At 37.3% G+C, this 24022-nt stretch overlaps 1 protein-coding gene across 1 annotated transcript in view; it reads left to right on the forward strand.

Annotated features, from left to right (window-relative positions):
• Positions 1 to 24022, forward strand: part of CCDC171 (coiled-coil domain containing 171) — a 315466-nt gene that overhangs the window by 169363 nt on the left and 122081 nt on the right. Inside the window, 1 exon segment of the mRNA XM_043566993.1 lies at positions 2347 to 2532. Coding sequence (XP_043422928.1) covers positions 2347 to 2532 — 186 coding nt within the window.

Raw genomic sequence — 24022 nt, forward strand, 5'->3', positions numbered from 1 at the left:
GGGGTGGAAAGAAGTCCTGCGAAATCATGGGGATCTTGATTTATAGGGGCCAAGTAACAGATGGTCACCACGAGGAGTGGTACTTTAGAACAACATAACAAATAAAAGGTAGAAGAAATACAAAAATATCTGTTCATAAGACCCAGGAGAATGCTGTGGCATCAGTGACCAGAGGGATGTTAAGACGTTGAGATGAACAGGAGTGCCCAGAAGAGGCTGTTAGAGTTGATGAGAGTTAGACCTCAAGGAAGTGGAGGGTTTAGTTGTAATGGCGCAATGTGGAGAGTGAGGCAGCAGTTAGGAGGGAGCCAAAGATAGATGTTCGTCCAAATCTAAACCCTATAAAAGTATCAGTGATACATTAGATACGCCTTTACTGGATGGATGTCAGGAAATGATGCAACGTTCTTTTGTGCTTGTGATCGTTCCTATTATCTTGTGTCAACTTAAGTCATTTGGCATCTATTTTTATGCTATAATGTTGCTGTTGTTTATGCTATACTTTAGAATTTAATCAGTGTTGAGGAATGCATTATATATACCTTTGAAAAGGCAAATAATAGTAAGAGACAGTTGCTTCTGGAAAGTAGCACGCAAGGTACCTGGTGCCAAAGTAAAACTGAGTTAAGACTATATTATGATATAGGAAGATCCATGTAATAAACTTATCCTCAAACTTGGTTCTAGCAAAAATTTTTTTCTCTGCATGAGATGCATGCTTGGCCCATGAGGAAACTATAACTAAGCACATTTGTCTCATGTGTCAGAAAACTCAGAGATAAAGTCCACATTCAACTGCAATAATTTATATATTCCAGATGCCAAGAATCAATAGAATTTTTTTTCTGCTCTTCCTCTTCCCCCACCCTAAATTAAAAAAAAAATTTTTTTTAAATCAATTTGCTTTCTACTTGTGGTTAATTATATTCACCTCAAAACCTGTTCAACAATGGGACAGTTATCAGTCTCAAATATCTATATATCTATATCTATCTATATCTATCTACAGATCTATATCTATATAGGTGTATATAGATAGATAGATAGATAGATAGATAGATAGATAGATAGATACTGATATATACAGCATGGTTAGGTGGCTTGCATTGTTCCTTTTAGTTTTCCATATATATTTCACAGGTTACCTACCTTTTGTGAAACATTTCCTGTTCTTTGTACTTCAAGATCAAGATGTCTCTTGTTGTTTGATGTGTTAAGTTTCATTTGCTTAATTGTTTTGAACAGGAGATAATACATGTGTGTCCTGCCCTGGATTCCCCACCCCTTAAGGGATGGCCCCTGGCTAGAACTGTCTAGATAGATGTAGTGCTCTGCTCTATAAAGCAGTCATGATATTGTAAAAAAGGTGTTATATACTCTGGTGCACAGTTTTATTTGTAGATGTTTATGTCTGAATATTCTTTCATTCAACAAATATTTACTGAGTGCCTACTGAGTGCCAGGCGCTCTTCTGTGTGTTACGTGAGCATGCTGAATGGGGTCCCTACCCAGCAGAGCTCATGTCCTTAAATAAGTGGTTGATGGCAGGGTGTGGACAGGCAATAAAAATAGTGAATATAGGTAGTGGATTTAGATAATGGTAATGACTATAAAGAAGACAAAGGAATATAGTAAGGAAGTGTGAGTAGTCATAGGAGTTGGGGAGGTCTGGTCTGGTAAGGATTCTTGAAGAAGGGGATTTTTGACCAGGGAGATCTGAAAGTAACATACACCAACACAGACTTTTGGGTAATCACTTCAAAGCATTGGAAATTGTGGGGTGCCTGGGTGGCTTATTTGTTTGATTGTCTAACTTCAGCTTGGGTCATGATTCTTGTGGTTCGTGAGTTTGAGCCTTGCGTCGAGTTCTGTGCTGACAGCTCAGAGCCTGGAGCCTGCTTAGGATTCTGTGTCTCCCTCTCTCTCTGTCCCTCCCCCACTTGCATTCTGCCTCCCTCTCTCTTGAAAATAAATAAACATCAAAATAATAAGCATAGGAACTTGTTAAAGGCCTTAATTCTTACAATCATGTTCTTTATAAAAAGTGCTTGTGTATGAAATGTAAACTGAGCATTATGGATTTATTTGAACTTGAAATAAGTTTTTTAAGATTTTATTTGACTAAAAATGACAAGACTTGGGGGTATAGCTGCTCTGCTTTTAAAACAAGAGTGATGTGTTTTTTTTTTTTTATCTCGACTTATGAAATTAAAAACAAATTGTACTTTTGTCATGTATCGGACATTTTTGAAATGTGTGTGTTATACTCTATGTTAGCAAATATAGTTCTGAAAAGTGATGCAACAGTGCAGTTAGCTTACAAATGATTTTGTAACCTTTTTCCAGAAATTGATCACCCATGAGAAGTTTGAAAGTGCATGTGAAGAACTGAACAACGCGTTACTTCGGGAACAACAGGCACAGATGCTATTGAATGAACAGGCTCAGCAACTACAGGAGTTGAATTACAGACTTGAATTGCATTCCAGTGAGGAAGCTGACAAGAACCAAACTCTAGGAGAAGCTGTTAAGGTAGGAAGACCTTGGTTTATTTCCTCTAGGTGTGGATCTCTGAGGGAATCATTTCTATCTCCTGAAGAGGGAGAAATCTTATCCTGTAAAAGTTTGTAAGGATGGAATGAACTTGGTTCTGAAACCTCAATTCTAAGCATGCATTCACGTGTATTGAAAATGTAAAAGCAGGGGCGCCTGGGTGGCGCAGTCGGTTAAGCGTCCGACTTCAGCCAGGTCACGATCTCGCGCTCTGTGAGTTCGAGCCCTGCATCGGGCTCTGGGCTGATGGCTCAGAGCCTGGAGCCTGTTTCCGATTCTGTGTCTCCCTCTTTCTCTGCCCCTCCCCCGTTCATGCTCTGTCTCTCTCTGTCCCAAAAATAAATAAAAAAAAAAAACGTTGAAAAAAAAAATTAAAAAAAAAATGTAAAAGCAGTTGAAAACTACTTGCTAGGTGAAAACAAAGTAGGGATTTTTTTCCAGGAGTAATTTTCTAATTTTTTTTTTTCATTTATCTTCCTTTGTTTCTTCTCTTCACTTCTTTTCCTTTACTTGCTTTATACCCCCTGGCCATTGAGACTCTATGTATCTTCTGGATTTTGAAGAGTTTTGCATCTGGCTCTGTCTGATTCTTATCTAAGTGCATGTCTGGGGAGGAGGAAGGTTTGTTTGGGAAGAGTTGGTCTTCCTGTCATATATTTGTGGCAAAGATACCTAGAAGGGAAAAGAGAAGTTACAATAAAATAGTTGTCATTTAGAAAATTTTATTAGCGGATTTAGGACTATGGTATCTTTAGGAGATGTTGGTTGTGAAGTGTAATAGAATTCTTGTTTCTGATTACATTTGTGGAGTTTTCACTAGTGAAGTTACACACCAGAATGAAATAACTAATTTCAGGAAAACAAAAATTATATAATACAGCTTCTATATTGGGTATCCTATCTAATGCGGTAAGCAACTCAGAGTTGATATATAATTTATGATGCAAATAGTATATATTTATTCTAATAGCTTAATACTATACTACTAATAAGATAGTCAAAATTTAGTGAGAGCTTCCTATTTGCCAGGCACTATGCAAAATATCTTATAAGCTATTATCTTATATAATCCTCATACTAACTCTATGGGATAATTCCCATTTTGTAAATGAGAAAACCAAGATACAGAGAGGTTACGCACATAACCACTGGTAAGTGCTAGACCTCGGGAGTCAGATTTCACATCTGCCTTCCTAACTGTTTCATTACATTTACTATGGATTGACAACACACGTATGCCAGACCCTGTGCTGCTATCTCCACATGAATTATTTTGTTTCATTCTTAAATTAACCCCCATGAAATAGGCACTATTATTATTCCCAGTTTTGAAGTTATTATTTAAATGCCAGTTGGTTAATATACAGTGTAATATTAGTTTCAGGTGTACAATATAGTGATTCAGCAGTTCCATACAACACCCAGTGCGCATCACATTAAGTGTGCTCCTTAATCCCTGCCTACTTCACCCATCCCTTCATCCACCTTCCCTCTGGTAACCATCAGTGTGTTCTCCATAGTTAAGAGTCTGTTTCTTGGTTTGCCCCTCTCTCTCTCTTTTCTTCCCTTAGCTCGTTTGTTTTGTTTCTTAAATTCCACATGTACGTGAAATTACATGGTATTTGTCTTTCTTGGACTGACTTATTTTGCTTATCATAATACTCTCTAGCTCCATCCATGTCATTGCAAATGGCAAGATTACATTCTTTTTGATGGCTGAGTAATATTCCAGCATATATATATATATATATATATATATATATGTGTGTGTGTGTGTGTGTGTGTATCTATCTATCTATCTATCTATCTATCTCTATATATATATCTCACCTCTTCTTTATCCATTCATCACTTTGTGGACATTTGGAATCTCTCCATCATTTGGCTGTTGTTGGTAATGCTGCTATAAACATAGGGGTGCATGTACCCCTTTGAGTCTGTATTTTTGTATCTTTTGGGTAAATGCCTAGTAGTGTAATTGATGGATCCTAGGGTAGGTAGTTCTATTGTTGTTTTTGAGGAACCTCCATACTGATCTTCAGAATGGTCACAGCAGTTTGCATTCCCACCAATAGTGTAAGAGGGTTTCTCTCTCTGAATCCTCTGCCAACACCTGTTGTTTCCCTTTTTGTTTCTTCTTTTTTAAATGTTTATTTGTTTTTGAAAAAGAGAGAGTGAGCAGGGGAGGGGCAGAGAGAGAGGGAGACAGAGAATCCCAAGTGGGCCCTGCACTGTAAGTGCAGAGCCTGACGTGAGTCTCCATTGCATGACCGTGAGATCATGACCTGAGCCGAAATCAAGACACTTAAGGGACTGAGCCACGTAGGTGCCTTTGTTTTTTGTGTTGTTAGTTTAGTCTCATTGTTTTTTTGATGAAACAGAGTGTTCAGTTGACTTGCTTGGGGTCTTCTGAGCTGGGATTTAGTGTTCTAGAAAAAATTAGAAAATATTGAAATTTAACAGAAGAAAATACAGATGACCTCAAGGAAAAATCGTCCCAGGATACTATTAATATTTTGGAGTATATTTTTCCTGATACATATATTAAGTCAAAGCATTTCACGTTACTGTTTTTATAAGTCAAAAGCAGAAAAATGCCAGCAATTTTATATGGTTCAACCTAATATATATAGTTTTTCTTACCTAAATGAAAACATACTTATATGCTGTTTTATAACATATTACTTTATATATTAATAATAGTTGTATGCATTCTTACTAGTTGATATGACTCTGTTATATCAATGTTTTTTCCCTTTTGTAAACACAATTAATAAATATTCATTGTGTAAAAATAAGAAAATATCGATGAAGAAAAATAAAAATTAAGATTCCCAAATCATATCATCAGATATATTTACTGTCAAAATTTTGTTGTATATTATTTCAGATCTTACATTTTGTGAATATGGAAATATAACCAAATCTATGTTAATAAAATGCAATCATACTATTATATGTAAATTCTAATTTAGTTTCTGAAAACATCATGTCAAGAATTTCTTTCCATGCTAAGGTATATAGCAGTATCAACATCTTCAATGGCTGGTAAAATTCTTTGAATATGCAGAATATTTTAACCTAGTTTCTTAATACAGTTTCTCTCCCTCTCTTCTTCCCTCCCTCTCTCTTCCTTCCTTGCCTCTTTCTTTCTTTCTTTCTTTCTTTCTTTCTTTCTTTCTTTCTTTCCTTCTTTCCTTATTTACCTCTATTATAAGTAATTCTAAGATGAGCAATCCTGTGGCTAAATATTTATACACATATCTGTAATTATTTCCTTATTATAAAATCCTAGATGAGGAATTACTAGGTGAAAAGCCACATGAAATTTAAAGTATAAATGTTATAAATTGGCCTACAGCAAATTTTTACCAGTTCACTTCTCTCGTAAAATATATGGTGATTTCACTTTTTTTTAAGTTTAGTTATTTATTTTGAGAGGGAGAGAGGGAGCAGGGGAGGGGCAGAGAGAAGGGGAAAGAATCCCAAACAGGGTCTGCTATCAGTGTGGAGCCCGATACGGGGCTTGATCTCACGAACCGTGAGATCACGACTTGAGTGGAGATCAAGAGTCTGACACTTAACTGACTGAGCCACCCAGATATCCTGTGATTTCACTTTTTACCCAACCAGGCTATTACTATTGAAGAATTTTTTGTCATTTGATCAATATGGCATTTTTACTCTAATTTCTATTTCCTTGATTACTAGTCAAGTTGAACATTTTTAGAAATATGTTAGTCAACATTTTAATGCCTCGTGTCCCGTTAATAGATAATGAAATTAACTAGGCTTTGACAAAGTGTATAACAGTGTCCTATGGAGTCTTTTCTTTCTGTAATAACTCGTGGTTTGTATTTAGGTGTAGTATCTTCCAGCAGAGAAAAAGCTGTTCATATTCATTTCTTTAAAATGCCAGTAGCTTAAATATTGTTGTCAGGAGTGGAGAATTGTTTAATTACTATCTCTTAATTAGAACTAGCAGGTGGTAATGTGAAAATGCTCTCTTGTGGGAGATGGCATAGTTCAGCAGAAAAAGCACTGGCCTTGGAACAAGTATTTCTGAATTCAAATCCCAGTTCTGTCACTTGGGCAAATAACTTAACCTTTCTCAGCCTCAGGTTCATCTTCTGCAAAATGAGGGATAATGATACTTAAGTTACAGAATTTTTATGGGAATTAATTAAGATACTAGTTGAACAGCAAGTATATGCTTGATAAATATTCTTTTGTATTTTTCAGTAGTACGTAAGCAGTTTTTTACGTGTCCCTTTAAAAAAATAAAATGTGTTGCTTCTTTATAAAAACAGAATAAGATCATGAATAGAAAATATGGAAAATACAAAAGAGAAAACAAGTTACTTATAACTTATTGTCTGAAAACAACCAGTTAACACATTGGGGTTTTGTTTTTAATCATTTTCTATATGTAATAGTTTTCATAAACCATACTTTGGATGTGATGCTCAGAAAGGCCTTCCTTTATGAGACAACTATATTTACAGCAAGATACCTATTGTATTACAGTAGTGCATTAAAGAGAAAAGGAATCTCCAAGGACAAAACTATAACAACACCAACAAACCCCAATGAGTGGAATCAGAGTTAGCACTGTGAACAGATGCTGGGCTTATGCTGTAGGCAAATGCCAAAGTCAATGCTGGAAGTAGGAGACAAAGCTCTGGGCTCCACCAGTAGATCAGGCCTTGAACTTGTGGTTCCCACACTGAAGAATTGCCTGATAACCTGAATGGGATAATCTCAGGTCAGTAATATCTGGGCAAAAGCTAATGTAAAATTTTCTCTGGAAAAAAGTTTGTCTAATTTAGTTTCTTTAGGAGCCCGCTCCACACCCCCACCCTGCACTCCACCCCCTTCGCCCAAACTAAAGTTGATGAAGAAATGGGCACATAAATAAATATTTTAATCTTTAAAAAAATTTTTTTTTAACATTTATTCATTGAGAGAGAGAGAGAGACAGAGAGAGAGACAGAGAGAGAGAGAGACAGAGCACAAGTGGGAGAGGGGCAGAAAGAGAGATGGAGACACAGAATCCGAAGCAGGCTCCAGGCTCTGAGCTGTCAGCACAGAGCCCGATGTGGGGCTCAAACTCACGAACCATGAGATCATGACCTGAGCTGAAATGGGATGCTTAACTCATTAAGCCACCAAGGTGCCCCAATATGTTAATCTTATATTCAGCCACATTGCTACTAAACTCTCTTGTCAATTTGAATAATACTCTGTCTGTACTTTGTAGGGTTTTCTACATAGACCGTTACATTATTTGTTCTATAGTGATGGTTTTGTTTTTCTTTTCCAAACCTTAATCTTTTAATTTTTTCCCTCTCCTTACTGCACTGGCTAGGATACAGTGTTGAGTAGAAATGGAGGCAGCAAGCATCCTTACCATGCTCCCAATTTTGAAGATCTTTCTTACTTTTCTCCATTAAGGAGAAAGTTTGCTATAGGTTTTAGTTGATAAATCCATATCGGGTTAAAGGGGGTTTCTTCCTAGATTATGCATAAATAAAAAATCATGAATGAATTTTGGATATTATCAAATACATTTTTAAGTATCTATTGAGATAGTTATATGATTTTTCTCTCATTCTGTTAGCATGTTGAACTATATCAGGGATTGGCAAACTATGGCCCACAGCCTGGGTTTGTATGGCCTGTGACCTAAGAATAACTTCGCAAATTAAAGGAACTCATTGAACTATGAGCAAAATGAAAAAAATATGAATAAGCATCTAGAAACACAGTAATGAAACTATAGAATAACAAAGACAAAGAGGAAATCTTAAAATCTGTGGGCTTAGGAAAGACATTCTTTCTGTGGCTGATCTTGGATTAATGGAACTAGTTTAATAGTTATAAAATTCTCTAGGAACTCAAGGCAGTGAACGCAACATGCTTTGAAGGCAGGAATGATTTAGTTTTAGCATACCTCTCTGTCATTGGGAATTATAGACAAATGGACATGGAAAGTGTAGTATGGAAGAAAGTGGAATAAGTTAAAGATTTGTTACTATCTTTTCTCTATGTCCCCACTCTGTTCTTTAGATATTTTATGTTGTTGACCTGGTCTATAACATCTTTAGTGCTACTGAAACTCTAAAGCAGTTTTGTTAGGAAACCTTTCTTTTTCTAAAAAAAATTTAATGTTCATTTATTTCAGAGAGAGAGAGAGAGACAGACAGAGAGAGAGAGGAAAGAAAGAGTGCACGCACAAGTGGGGGAGGGGCAGAGAGAGAGGGAGAGAGAGAATCCCAAGCAGGCTCTGTGATGACAGTTCACAGCCTGATGTGTGGGGCTCAAACTCACGAACTGTGAGATCATGACCTAAGCCAAAATCAAGAGTAGGATGCATAACCGATTGAGCCACCTAGACGCCCCAGGAAACATTTCTTTATATGGTATAGTTGTTAGATAATGAAAGCTACATAGCCAGTGTATCTTATTTTTTTCTTGACTTCATGTAAGTTTAGATTTAAATTTAGTAACATTGATTCTAACCATTTTATCTTGGATCCTGCCTTACATAGTTTTATTTTTAATTACATACATGAAAGAATGATTAAAATAAAATTTTATTTATTAATTAATTTATTTATTTAAGAGAGAGAGAGAGAGAGAGAGAGAGAGCGAGCACACAGGCAGGAGAGGGGCAGAGAGAGAGAGGGGGAGAGAGGATCTTAAGATCCCACAACCCTGGGATCATGACCTAAGCCAAAATCAAAAGTTAGATGCTCAACTGACTGAGCCACCCAGGCGCCCCATAAAATAAACAGTTACTATAATGAGGGACTCAACTTGTAGGTCAAATACTTGCAGGAGCTCATACAGAAATTTGTATCTTAAACTGGTTTGCTGCTGTAACCAACATCTAAAGTATGAGGCACTGGTTTAGAACAGATTAAGGGTATAATTCTCTTATTCTACATGGCCTCGAGGTAACCACCATTAAGTTCACTGCCTGCATGCATGCTTGGATATATGGGAATAAGGAAACCAGTAGTGAGGGTACTTCCAAGAAAAAAATCTTGGAGTATTTATTGGTACCTGGCACTGACTGAAAGCAAACAGATTAACAACCTGCCAACTTTTTGAGGCAGTTGTATTGCCTAAGAAACCACAAGTCCAGACTAAAGTAGGCTTGTACTCTGAGCCTTAAACAATAAACCTTAGATGATCTATCATTTTCTTTTCTTTTCTTTTCTTTTCTTTTCTTTTCTTTTCTTTTCTTTTCTTTTCTTTTCTTTCTATTCTCTTTCCTTTCTCTTTCTTTCTTTCTTTCTTTCTTTCTTTCTTTCTTTCTTTCTTTCTTTCTTTCTTTCTTTCTTTCTTTCTTTTCCTTCCTTCCTTCCTTCCTTCCTTCCTTCCTTCCTTCCTTCCTTCCTCTCTTGCCTCCTTCCTTCCTTCCTTTCTTTCGGCTTTATGCCTAGTGTGGAGCCCAACCCAGGGCTTGAACTCATGACCCTGAGATCAAGACCTGGTCTGAGATCAAGAGTCAGACACTTAACCAACTGAGCCGCCCAGGTGCTCTGATCTATCATTTTAATCAACTCCAAAGAAATCTATAGAATTCACAGAATTCCATACTGTAAATATCATTGTTTATTTAGTTATCCATCTGCTGATGGGCATCAGGTCTGTGGCATTTAAAAAATATATTATAGATTATAATAAGGGGAAACTGAATAGTTTTCCTGAAATGACATTGCTTATATGAAAAGAGATTTTTAAATTTTACTCTGTCTCTAGTAAATTTGACATTAAGAATGGCTGAATCATTAGGGGCACCTGGGTGGCTCAGTCGGGTAAGTGTCCACCTTCAGCTCAGATTATGATCTGATGGTTCATGGGTTCGAGCCTTGCATCGGGCTCTGTGCTGACAGCTCAGAGCCTGGAACCTGCTTCAGATTCTGTGTCTTCCTCTCTGCGTCTGCCCTGCTCACACTCTGTCTCTGTCTCTGTCTCTCTCTCTCTCTCTCTCTCAAAGATAAATAAACATGAAAAAAAATTAAAAAAAAGAATGACTGAATCATTAGGATTAGAATAAAGGTATAGTTATAGTTCCTCATTTTGTTTTGAGAAAAGTTAGGTATCTATTAAATTCTGATGACTTTCACTTATATCTGAAACATAGTAGATGTGCTTATTATTTATAGAAAATTTAAAAATATTTATATATTTATAAGATTATTTAATAAAGTTAATAATCTTTCTGTAAAGTTAAAAAATTACCTCCTGATTTATCTTTCTTAAAAAATAAATTCTGGGGGCACCTGGGTGGCTCAGTCAGTTAAGCGTTTGGCTCTTGATTTTGGCTCAGGTCATGATCTTGTGGTTTATGGGATCGAGACCCAATTCGGGCTCTGTACCGACAGTGCAGAGCTTGCTTGGGATTCTCTCTCTTCCTCTCCTTCTGCCCATCCCCAGCTCGAGTATGTGCATGCACACATTCTGTCTCTCTCAAAATAAATAAACTTAAAAAACAATTCTGCTCATCTAATTAATACACATATTTGAGCTATTACTGTGTGGAAAGTAAGGGACTTACCTTTGTGGAGAATGTAGTGAACTTAGTTAAAAAAGAATACCTTTATCTTTTTTAAAAAACTTTTTATTGTTTATTTTTGTGTGTGTGTGTGAGAGAGAGAGAGAGACCTCCCCCCGCAGGGACGGGAGGGACAGAGAGAGAGGGACACACAGACTCTGAAACAGGCTCCAGACTCGGAGCTGTCAGCACAGAACCCGACAAGGGACTCGAACTCACCAACCATGAGATCATGACCTGAGCCAAAGTCGGACGCTCAACCGACTGAACCACCCTGGTGCCCCAAGAATACCTTTATCCTAATGCTTGGTGAGATTTTTGATATCACAATGGATGAGAGCATCTGAAACTATTATAAAATCTTAAATTCTCTGAATTGTCACAATTTTGTAATTCTGTCCATGAAATATTCTAGACATTGGCTGAGAGAGAAAGGCTTAGGAAAAAAATAAGGATTTATTCACAGCAAGTTCCCCAAATAGTTCCTTTGTGTAACTTGGATCCAGCTCTTATTCATGTGCCCTTTTCCCTCAACTTTTATGTCACCTACCAACTTCTGCTGTGTTCTTTTATCCCACCACGTGGTAGCAGCCTCACAGGGTCTCAAAGACTTAACGCCTCTTCCAGCTGTCTGGATCATTCTTTACCTTCTTGCCACTGCTTTGGTTTTTTTTTTTGCTTAGGTATCAGTTTTAATAGAAAATTAACTCTGTGCTTTATTATTTTCCATTCTCAAACTTAATTACACTTAGATTATGGATGGGAAAGAAGAAGCAAGAGGAAAGAAGAGTACATTTTTTAAAGTTCAAGTGAAATAATTTGCAAAGATATTTTGGAATTGTAGTAATTGTGGCAAAGGGTCACATTTTATAAATATTTACCTTTTCATTAAAAAATTCTGCCTTTTATATTATTAATAAAATTATTTGACATACTCTGGGGGTATAGAATGTGAATATTGCAGTGAAGTCATTTATTTACATAATTTTTAATAAATGCTATATTTTCTCTAGTAAACTTTTAAACAGAAGAGCCCCCAAATTCATTTACTTTAAAAAATTTAAACATTTTTCAGTTGATAAATCCTGATTATAATAATAATTAATATCTATCACATAACCTATTTTCATAAAGTAGGATTATTAACGCCATTACTTAATTTAAAAGTCTTATCATTTTTTACTTTAATCCCATATATTTTTTTATCTTCCTAATGACTTATCCCATTGAGACCTATAGGGTAGTCAATTATATTTCAAGGTCAGAGAAGACAGAATTAAGAAAATAACAGCTCTCAGGACATTTTTTTTAAATATTAATTTAGCAGAGAAGATTCAAGCTAGAATCTAGAAGATTCATAAAAAGTTGTTATTCCTGTTTTTGTTAGTCTGGACAACATAAATATATAAAATAAAATAAAATAAAATTCCTTTACTGTTTAGACATATGACATAATTTACATTGTTCAAAGTGTATGTTCTCATATATAATTTTAAAATATCTTCTCCATGTTTAAATTTGTCATCAAGAAGTGACAATTTGAGATTAGAGTTACTGTGTTTCTTAATTGAGTACTAACCTTTGGTTAGGTCATATTTTAAATATTATTGAAAAATATTTTGAATCCTACAATTCAAGTTTGTATACTTTTTTTAATGTTTATTTATTTATTTTTGAGAGAGAGAGAGGGAGAGCACAAGCAGGGGAATGGTAGAAAGAGAGAGAGAGAGAGAGAGAGAGATTGAGAGACCCAGAATCTGAAGCAGGCTCCAGGCTCTGAGCTGTCAGCACAAAGCCCAATGCGGGGCTGAAACCCACGAACTGTGAGATTGTGACCTGAGCCGAAGTCAGATGCTTAACCAACTGATTGAGCCACCCAGGATCCCCTGTATAAATTTTTTTACAAATGTTACATAATTTGTTTTTCTGATTAAACATGATTAAGGAAAAACTTTAAAAACATAGAACCCCCCCCAAATGTGTATGAAAACCTATTATCACACATATATAACAATTATTAATATTTTGGCAGATAAGACTGGAAGCATGCTATATGTAGTTTTGCATCCTGTTTTTTAGGCAGATTGGTGTTATTTTTACATTTACATTCACACCATTCTGGCAACGATTAGAATGTGGACTGTAGGTATGCAAAAGTGGAAACAGAGACACCAGTTAGAGGCTAATAATGTAATCTAGAGCAGAGATAATGGTGACCTGGATGAGGGTGGGAGGAGTAAAGCATGATGAGATTCTGGATATGTTTCCATTTTGATGGTAAAATGTGGAGACTTTCCAGTGGAGTAGATGTGACATATGAAAGAGATGCATCAACACCTGGGTGAATGGAATTGACAATAAATGTCAATGTTAAAATTATTTACGAACTTTATTGTCATAAGCCATACAGTATTCCATCTTAGGAATGTGCTAACATGTATTTAACTCTTCTTGTTGGATATTCAGACTGTGTCTATTTTTTTCACTATTAAAATGAAGATGAGGACCTTATAATTAAGTCTTTGACTACATAGTCAATTATATTCTTAGGATCGAGTTCAAGAAGCAAGATTTATTGGGTCAAAGATACAGATACTTTATTTTTTTTAAGTGTTTATTTTTGAGAAAGAGAGAGAGAGAGAGACAGACTGTGAATGAGGGAGGGGCAGAGAGGGGGAGACACAGAATCCAAAGCAGGCCCCAGGCTCATGAACTGTGAGATCATGACCTGAGCCAATGACCTGAGCCATGACCTGGGCTTAACCAACTGAGCCACCCAGGGGCCTCATAAAAATACAGACACTTTAGGTTGGGGTGTGTGTGTGTGTGTGTGTGTGTGTATGTGTGTGTGTGTGTGTTTAAGGCTATTAATATATTTTTTTAGATCCAAATATATAAGAGCACCTGTTTGACTCCATTCTCATCAGCATTGGGTATCATTAGGTATTACTATTAAAACACCAATAACAACAAATAAAGCCAAGAACATTTGCCAGTGTGACAGATAAGGAAAGGTGTATTCTTTTGTTTTGCACTGAGCATAAGATGAACACTAAATTTCCCCCCATATAGGTGTTTTTTGTTCAAATAATTTTATGTAAATTTAATTTGCTTTTAGTGTAGTTTTAGAGAAGCAGAACAAACATTTCTGAGTATATACTTTAGTTAGACACATTGGTAAGACACTCCATAATATTTTATTTAACAGTTATGATATTTTAAGAGATAAGTATTATTGCTTACATGGGGCAAATGAAGAAACAAAAATACCAGAAAAAAACTTGACAATATACATAATGAAGCTGCTTTATATAAAAGCCAAATGTCTTTGTTAATATTGCTTAACAGGCTTTTCTTAAAGATGCTTAATAGCTTTAAAGAGTGTTCTTGTTGAAAAATTTGAATATTAATTTATCACAGTAGGGAATTTTCATATTTTTATATTTAAAAAAATAAAATGTTTCACACCTTTTTAAAGGAAAAGTGGTAAGTACCATATATTTTTTTGGTGTGTTACAAGAATATTTTCATGACAGAATAAAAAATTATTTGCCTTTTGACAAAGTCATTCATAGGTCAGTTTTAGAAGATATTATTGCTTCTAGACTTGAAGATATGAATATTCCTATTGCCTATCATATACTGCCTGCTTAAAGAAAATTCAATAGCAATGAATCTGATTTTCTCCTATCAAGCCACTTAATCATATTCTGAATTAGTCAGAATATTTTTTTTTGAACTTCAAAAAAGGAATTGTACTATTTCCATTTAATTAAAATTTCCATTTAATTAAAATTTCCATTTTATTAAAAAATGACATTGACTTTTTGGTTTTTAATCATCTTCATATGTATATATACAGATACACATTCATATATGCACGCCTGGTTATATCCATATATATACACATACTATTCAATTATATACCCTATATAAATAAATTGCATATATTTCAATTATATGTTTATATACAATATATAATACATTTATATATAACATAATTATATATTTCTACTTATATATTAATTTTATATGCAAATATACACACTGTACATATATATCTGAATGTATGAATGTATATTGAAATGTACACTGTTAGAAACCTATCTTATGACATGTTTTGGGCGTGGTCTTTGTCATTTGCATATCCATCTTCTATTGGCTCCTTGCCCTTCAGTGACTTATGACAGTTAGTGGTATGCTGCCCCCAGGTGGTAGCAAGTGCTTTGATTTACATGGTCTGGATTGAAAAAGTCTGTGCTTTCGCTAAGATCTAGATTAAAATTGTGAATTTCACGGGAGTTTCTTTTTTTGGTAATGAATAAAAATCTTTATTAAAATAGCTGAACATGGCAAAGTTCATGCAGGAAACTGGCTGATTTTTCTACTGTAAACTCTTAGAAATAAATATTTGTGTAGAATTTGGTATCTCTCTTATTAATCCTTTGCTGTTGCCTTATCTCTAGACTCATCATTGTACTTTGATTAGAATGGTCCCTTATAATTTGCTTGGACAGCCTTTAGGGGTCAAATCATTGCCTGAATTCCAACATGGTTCAGGGTATTATTATGAGATAGTCACTATCAACGTGGCTGGGGACTTCAGGCCAGTCTGCTGTTAAAATATTTCCTTTCCTTTTGGTTCTCAGACTTGGATGGCAGTAATCCATTTATGTTTAGGGAAGTAATAATAATTAAGGAGACAGAAGGAGTTTACTTTTCTCCTGCTTTGTCTAACTCTCCCGTCTCCCCTCTTGTGGTACGCAAGCAGAACATGAAGAGATCACCCCAGCTTTTCTTCTTCCACCATCTATGGCTAAATCTCACATAACAGTACTTTTCCAGTTCATACAATTAGAACTAGAACCTATCGATTTGCTTCTGTTTACAGAATTCAGATTGCTACAGACTCCTGCCTTAAAAATATGAAGCACATAATTGATTCCTGAAAACACAGACAAGGAGTATGTGAGACCAGGCAACGGGTAGATCAGTCATCCTAGCTTAGTTCAGAGAACGTTCCTTCGATGATGTAGGCAGAGTGGGAATATGGCTATCACGCCTATGGAATCTCACGAGGACCCCGAATCATGCCAACAGTATAACCACTGTGGACCAGAAACTGTATATATACTTTCTGTAATCCTCACAATTACCTGGGAAGATACATATGATAATACATAAATATAGATACACAATGAATTAGGGATCAGAGTTATTAATACATTTGCCCGGAGTCACATGTTTGTAGGTTTTGGAGTCAGAATTTAAACTCAGGATTTCTGCAATCTCATAGCTCATCCTATTTCCAATACAGCATTTTCTTTCAGAGTTGGGGCATTTTATTTTCTCTGATGGATTTTTTTTTTTTAAAGAAAATTGGTTAAAATATCTAGAACTGGAAGCTGGGGTAATTTTAGAAGTGTCTTTATCTGAAGCTTTTTAGCTTTCAAAAGTTGTCTTCAAATACGTGTTTGTAATCCAGATTACTTCAAGTGCAGGTCAGTATTGGTGGCAAGAGAGTACCAAAATGAAGTATATGTAAGCCACGGGAGGATTGACATTCTTACCTGGGGGAATAATACTCGATAGATGTTTCAAAATTCAACCTCATTTTCTCCTGTTTTTTTTTTGTTTTTTTTCCTTTTTTTCTTATCTTTCTTTTTCTGGAACACCTATTAGTATTAGTCTGTCAGCAGGTGAATATCCTGGCTTGATCCTTTATGGTTCTTACATTTTTGCCCTTTTCCCTTAAATTTTTTTTTTTTTAATTTTTAGAGAGTGTACATTTGTGAGTGGGGGAGGGGCAGAGAGAGAGAGAGGGAGAGAGAGAGAATCCCAAGCAGGATCCACATTCAGTGTGGAGCCTGAACCGGGGCTCGATCCCACAAACCGTGAGATCATAACCTGAGCCAAAATCAAGAGTCTTAACCGACTGAGCTACCCAGGCACTCCTACATTTTCTCTTACATGTTCTTTTTGTTTTAGGTTCTGGTAAAGTCTGTAAATTTCATTTTTCTGTTTAAATATACTGGTCCTCATTTAAAAAAATGTTTATTTATTTTGGGAAAGAGAGAGAGTGGAGCGGGGGGGGGGGGTGGGAGAGGGAGGGAGAGAGAAAATCTCAAGCAGGCTCCACACTCAGCATGAAGCCCCAGGTGGGGCTCCATCCCATGAACCGAGAGAGCATGACCTAAGCTGAAATTGAGAGTCGGACACTTAACTAACTGAGCCACCCAGGTGCCTCTGGTCCTCAGTTTTGATTTCTAAGAACTGCTTTTAATTCTCTAGTTCTCTTTTCATAACATCCCTTTTAAAAACATAGTTTTTCTATCTTAAGTCGTAGTTTTTTATTGTGTTTAATAGACAAACAATTATTTAAATTCTCTTTCTTCTGAAGTCTTTATGAATTTTTTTGTTTCTTTTCTTTTGAAAAAAATTTTAATGTTTATTTTTTCTTTATTTTTGAGTGAGAGAGAGAGCAAGTAGGAGAAGGGCAGAGAGAGAGGGAGACACCGAATCCGAAGCAGGCTCCAGGCTCTGAGCTGTCAGCGCAGAGCCCAACTTGGTGCTTGAACTCACAAACCTTGAGATCGTGACCTGAGCACTTAACTGACTGAGCCCCCACTTTTTTTAAGCTTATTTATTTTGAGGGAGAGAGAGAGAGAGAGGGAGAGAGAGAGCAAGTGGGGAAGGGGCAGAGAAAGAGAGGGAGAGAGAGAATGCCAAGCAAGTTCTGCACTGTCAGCTCAGAGCCCAACGTGGGGCCTGAATGCACTAACCAGAAGATCATGACCTAAGCTAAAACCAAGAGTTTGACCCTTAATGGACTGAGCCACCCAGGCTCCCCTTTCCTGTTTGTTTCTATTGCTCCCTTTCTTTCATGTTGGGGGCTGTCAAACACTATGTTTTACAGAAATGGCCACAGTGATATTTCTGGCTCCTCAAATGCTTCCAGAATCTTGCCAGTCCAATAGGAAGAGGTAGAGTCTGTTTCCCTCTCTTTGAAATTGGGTGGGCCTTTGTGACTGCCCTTATGAACAACATAAGGGAGAAGTGATACTGCATGACTCCTAGCACTAGGTCATAAAAGGCAACATGGCTTCTGTCTGTTCATTCTCTCCTGTTGGCTCTCAGCTTCTCTTGACTCTCTCTGTCAGTGTTTTTTGTTGGAACCCAGCCATCATTCTCCGGAGGCCCAGGCCACGTGGAGAACTTTGTATGGCTGTTTTCAGCTAATGGCCTCAGCTAAGGTCTCATGCAACAAGCCGGTGCCCATCCACTCCCAGACACATGTGAATGAGACTTCAGATGATTTCCCTAGCCTTCAGCTGAGGCCCCAGTCATCCAGGAGCAGAGACCTGCAACCCATGCTGTGCCCTGTCTTATTACCGAGTCCACAGAATCCATGAACCTTGTAATAAATGGTAGTTTTACACCACTACATTGTGGAATAGTTTGTTATGTAGCCCTAGTAACTGGAACCAAGGTTTTCCTCAAGTTTATGGTAGGATTTGTTTGGTCATTCACATTTAAAAATGAAGAAAAAGGGAAGACTTGGTGACTGGTTTGCTTTCTTTTGAGAGAAGGGCTGTGAGCTGGCTGGGCTGGGTGACCCCCCCAGACGAATATACCGGTCCTCATTTCGTGGCACCGACACTCATAAGCTAGCTGCCTGTTTCTCCCTTAGAGAACTCATCCGATTCTTGTTTGCCTTTAGTTTGTTTTATGGAATAAATGTCTCTTTCTCTCTCTCTTTTTGTTTTTGTTTTTTTGTTTGCAGGCGAATGTCTGTTCACAATGGGTTCTGCAGGGTTGGGGAGGGGCATGTGGGCGTGGCTGGTCATCCTGCGTATAGTGTTCTCGTGGATTTCTGACTTGCTCCTGCCCTATTTTGTGCTTTGTGTTTTCATGTCTTGAGCCCCTACCGGGGTGCAGCACCGTCCCCTTCTCCCACATGTACTCAAGGCCGAAGGCTGAAGCTTCCTCTGCCGTGTCTCATTTGAAGTCTTTCTTCTGTTGATGGCCCCTCTCCCTTTAATTTTGTTGTTGTTTGTTGATATGTTTTCCTAAAATGGAGTTTTGATAGGAGGAAGAAACGTCATCTTGAGTTGGATTTTGGGTCTTATTGGATGGGTTTTCTGCCCGTGTATTTTTATAAAAATCTTTCATTTCATTCAAATGTGAAAATGTGTTTCATACACACACAGGACTATGCCATATTGTTCCTTCCGATCATTAAAAATTTACTTGTATGTGATATTATCAGCTCCTTCTTATTCCTAATTTTGTGTTTATGTGTTTTTAATCTCATGAACCTTGTGAGGTGAGGGTGCCCTAAAGTTTTGCTCCTTTTAGATTGACTAGTTCACTTGGGTTCAAAAATCTTGTGATTCTTGAACACCTAGTTTGTTGTAGCTGACTAAGCATTTCTGCTTCTAAGCTATCCTTTCTTCGTGCCTGAGCAGTTAATGTTAGAATTCTCCATACCTGACCCGCTTTTCCTGTAGGCCAGGATGAGGTAAAACGATTTATCTTTTTTCCTTTTTTTAAAGTTTATTTATTTATTTATTTATTTATTATTAATTTTTAAAGTTTATTTATTTATTATTTAAAAAATTAAAAAAAAATTTTAATGTTTATTTATTTTTGAGAGAGACAGAGATGGAGCGTGAGCAGGGGAGGGGTAGAGAGAAAGACACAAAAGCTGAAACAGGCTCCAGGCTCCGAGCTGTCAGCACAGAGCCTGATGTGGGGCTTGAACTCACGGACCGTAAGATCATGACTTGAGCCAAAGCCTGACGCCCAACCAACTGAGCCACCCAGGTGCCCCTAAAAAAATTTTTTTTTAATGTTTATTTTAGAGAGAGAGAGAGAGAGAGAGAGAGAGACAGAGAGAGAGACAGAGTGTGAGCAGGGGAGAGGCAGAGAGAGGTGGAGACACAGAATCCAAAGCAGGCTCCTGGCTCTAAGCTGTCAGCACAGTGCCCACTGCGGGGCTTGAACCCACAAATGGTGAGATCATGACCTGTGCCAAAGTTGGACGCTTAACTGACTGAGCTACCCAGGCGCCCCTATTTATTTATTTTAATAGAGAGAGAGAGAGACAGAAAATCCCAAGCAGGCTCTGCACTGTCAGCATAGAGCCCAATGCGGGGCTTGAACCCATAAACTGTGAGATCATAACCTGAGCCGGAATCAAGAGTTGGATACTTAACTGACTGAGCCACCCAGGCACCACAAGAATTAATCTTGTTGTTACTTATAACTCATTTTTAAAAAACTTGAAGTGAGGATCTTTCTTTTTTAGAAGTCTTCAATAGTAGGGCTTCATCAGAGGGTAAAGGTAGAGGCTATGGGAATAGAGAAGAATGAAAGATGAATTAATATTTTGTTGTGTAAGATTAATCGTTTTCCTAACATAAAGAGATTAGGGTGGGACTCAGGTTGGGGAATGCGAGAAAGATTATGATTTCAACTTTTAGTTTTATTTAACTTGAGAGAATTGTAAGTTTGAGTGAGGAAATGTGAGGCTGGTGGTTGCAGTGAAGTGTTGTCAAAGATGTAAGGAGGAGATGAACTTTCTTGAAGACGTGAAGGAAAGAGCAGACACGTGGGAAAGACCTAAGTTTGCAAGGCAGTAGGAAAAAGAGGAGGTAGAGAAAAGCAGGACCGAGGGAGGTCCCATGTGAAGAATTACATTGGAAGTTTGCTCAGTGATGTCAAATGCCCAGAAATAGTGCATAGTAACTTTGAATCTCTGCTGAAAATTTGAAGATATTTCTGCATATGCTTAGATTCATATGTAGAAACTCTTTAAAAGAAGATAGTTTTCAGGGGCGCCTGGGTGGCTCAGTGGGTTAAGCATCCGACTTCGACTCAGGTCACGATCTCGCGGTCCGTGAGTTGGAGCCCCGTGTCGGGCTCTGGGCTGACGGCTCGGAACCTGGAGCCTGCTTCCGATTCTGTGTCTCCCTCTCTCTCTGCCCCTCCCCAGTTCATGCTCTGTCTCTCTCTGTCTCAAAAATAAATAAACGTTAAAAAAAAATTAAAAGAAGATAGTTTTCAAAGGAAATATTTAATCAACAAATAGCGAATGTTCTTGCTGTTTCCAAGGACATCTGAGCTCACGGGGAGCACAGATATGCATACACTTATGTGTAATATAGAATAGAGAGAGGGCCCTGATAGAGACAGAGGGTGCTACAGGGGCCTGGGTGAGAGGATCTGTAAGAACTGTAGATTGTCAGAGAGTTGTTAAGTTTTACATTAAAACTGTTTTTCTGTGTAACGTTATTTTGCTCCTCTCTGCAAGCAGGTCAGCAAATTAGCTGCTGCTAATAAGTCAGTCAGAGAACGACAAGTACCATATGATTTCACTCATACGTGGAATTTAAGAAACAAAAATGAACAAAGACAAAAAAAGAAAGAGAAAAACCAAGAAACAGACTCTTCACTCTAGAGAACAGACTGATGGTTACCAGAGGGGAGGTGGGTGGGGTGATGGGTGAATAGGTGACGGGGATTAAGGAGGGCACTTGTCGTGATGAGCACTGAGGGATGTATGGAAGTGTTGGATCGCTGTATTGTACAACTGAGCCCAGTACTATATACTGTATGCCAACTGTACTGGAATTGCGATAAAAAACTTAATAAAAATTTTAAAAAACTCTCAAAAAATTAGCTTCTGTTGATTTGAAAAGATAATCACCAAGGTGTGTGTACCTTTAGTTCTTCAGCGGGCTCCTCCTCCTTGCCTGGCATATAGAAAAGGCTGGGAACTGGCCACCGGCCTGTTGGGTCCCACCTGTGCTAGGAGAATGGTGGAGACAGGGGTCAGATTTCACACGGCAAAGAGTAGCAAGCATTCCGTTTATTGAGCGGTTACTGTCTCTGGCCCTGCTGGATACTGGAAATATATTACCACATTGAATCCTCACAAGAACCTATGATCCAGGCAGCATAATTTCCTTTTTTTTTTTTTTTTTTTTTTTTTTACAAGTTAGGAAAATAAGACTCAGGGATGTTAGTAATTTGACCAAGTTTCCTCAGCTAATAAATATTAAAGCAGCGCTCTGTATTTAGATCTTTTGGCTCTCAAGTTGCTACTCTTTTATTTTATCTGGTATGTGGGTGGGGAATGAACCTAGAAGACATAATTTTTTGCTTTGGGGAAGTAAGGAAAGGCAAAAAGAAAAGACGGTACTTGATCACCCGAAGGAAGTTTGAAGAAATTAGGACTGTCCAGGTATGTCTGAATGGAAAGCCACGATTCTGAAAATAAATAAAGATGAGAAAGAATGAGAAGAAAGGGAGACATGAAAGATGCGAAGACGGGAGATTGGGGAAACAGGGCACAGGATAGTTAGCGACTAATTTTAAGTTCAAAAGCACCTAAAACTTAAGTAGCTCTAAATCTGATTATGCTTTTTCTCTCTTATTGAAAAGCCTGCAAAATTTGCTATGCAAGAGTTTCATGTTGGATGTGTTAAAACTACGTGCAGACTAAGTGTAAGAACTATGTGAAAACTATATGTAGGAGCTATGTGACCTACTGGTAGCAAATACCAAAAGCCTCTCACTACAGACTGAGACTGGGGACGTCCGTGGAGATTGTTAAGGATAAGAAACTTAATAAGCAAAGCTGCTGTCTTAGGTAGAGGAACTGATGTTCCTGTAGTCTTGCTGAGATTTCACCGGGGTCGGTCAAGTGGCAGTACCTAGAAAATTGGAAAGCTCTTTTATATTTGTATTAACAAGTGACAAAGGCATTAAGTGAGCATCCAGTTTAAACGAAATATGCTTCCAAAAAGTGTTTTTGCTGTTTGTTTCTCGGGTGGTGAAAAGTTCTGACAAGGCATGAAAGACATCAGACATGGAGATGTGTTGAGATTTACTCTAGCTTTAAATGCCTCAGATATGCTGTAATCGGGCGGGTACATAAACATACCTCTGCAGTACAAATAAAACCCCAGAACAATACCTGGTCTTTTCAAATGATTCTAATGATAATGAAGTCCATAATAATAGGAAGTGCAGGCATTGAGAATTAGATATTCTCATTTTATGCAGTCCTCTTTCTCCTGTGAAACTATGCACTCAAAGTCTTTGACCATAATTTCAAAACCTCTTTTCTCTGAAATACTGATTTTTGCTCATGTCGGGGAGTAGAAAGTGCAGCCACTGGATATTGGAGGGCCATCGAGAACCCATTGATATTGTCAATATTAGGCATATCTGAAGTTCGTAGAGATAGATTTCAGACGTTGTTTAAGAATTGTGTAGCACTTATGGGGCATCTGGATGGCTCAGTCGGTTGAGCGTCCGACTTCAGCTCAGGTCATGATCTCACAGTCTGTGAGTTTGAGCCCCATGTCAGGCTCTGTGCCGACAGCTCAGAGCCTGGAGCTGGCTTCGGATTCTGTGTCTCCCTCTCTCTCTGCCCCTCCCCTGCTCATGCTCTGTCTCTCTCTGTCTCAAAACTAAATAAAAACATTAAAAAACAAACAAACAAAAAGAATTGTGTAGCATTTTTAAGTATTTAGAAATTGAACATAGAGATCCTGTTGAAGAATTTCTTTAAAGTTGAATGATTCGTTATATTCTAAATGGGTTTCCTTCAGCCATTCAATTTGGCTCTTTCCCCTTCTTTTCTTAAGGTCATACCTTAATTTTTATGATCACAAAACTGTATATTGCAAGCACTTTTAAAAAATGTTAGCCACTTCAGAGATCAAATGAAAATCAAACTAGAAGTTAGATCATGTGAAAGAAGAGAGCCACACTAGGAATTTTTTCAGTGTCTAAAAATTAAAACCACACTTGACACTTTCTTAATCTTCTATTTCTATTAATTTATGAGACATGGAACTGGAGGCTTAATGGTATTATTTCTACATTGTA

Source organism: Prionailurus bengalensis, chromosome D4 (assembly GCF_016509475.1).
Source record: "Prionailurus bengalensis isolate Pbe53 chromosome D4, Fcat_Pben_1.1_paternal_pri, whole genome shotgun sequence".
Taxonomy (NCBI): domain Eukaryota; kingdom Metazoa; phylum Chordata; class Mammalia; order Carnivora; family Felidae; genus Prionailurus; species Prionailurus bengalensis.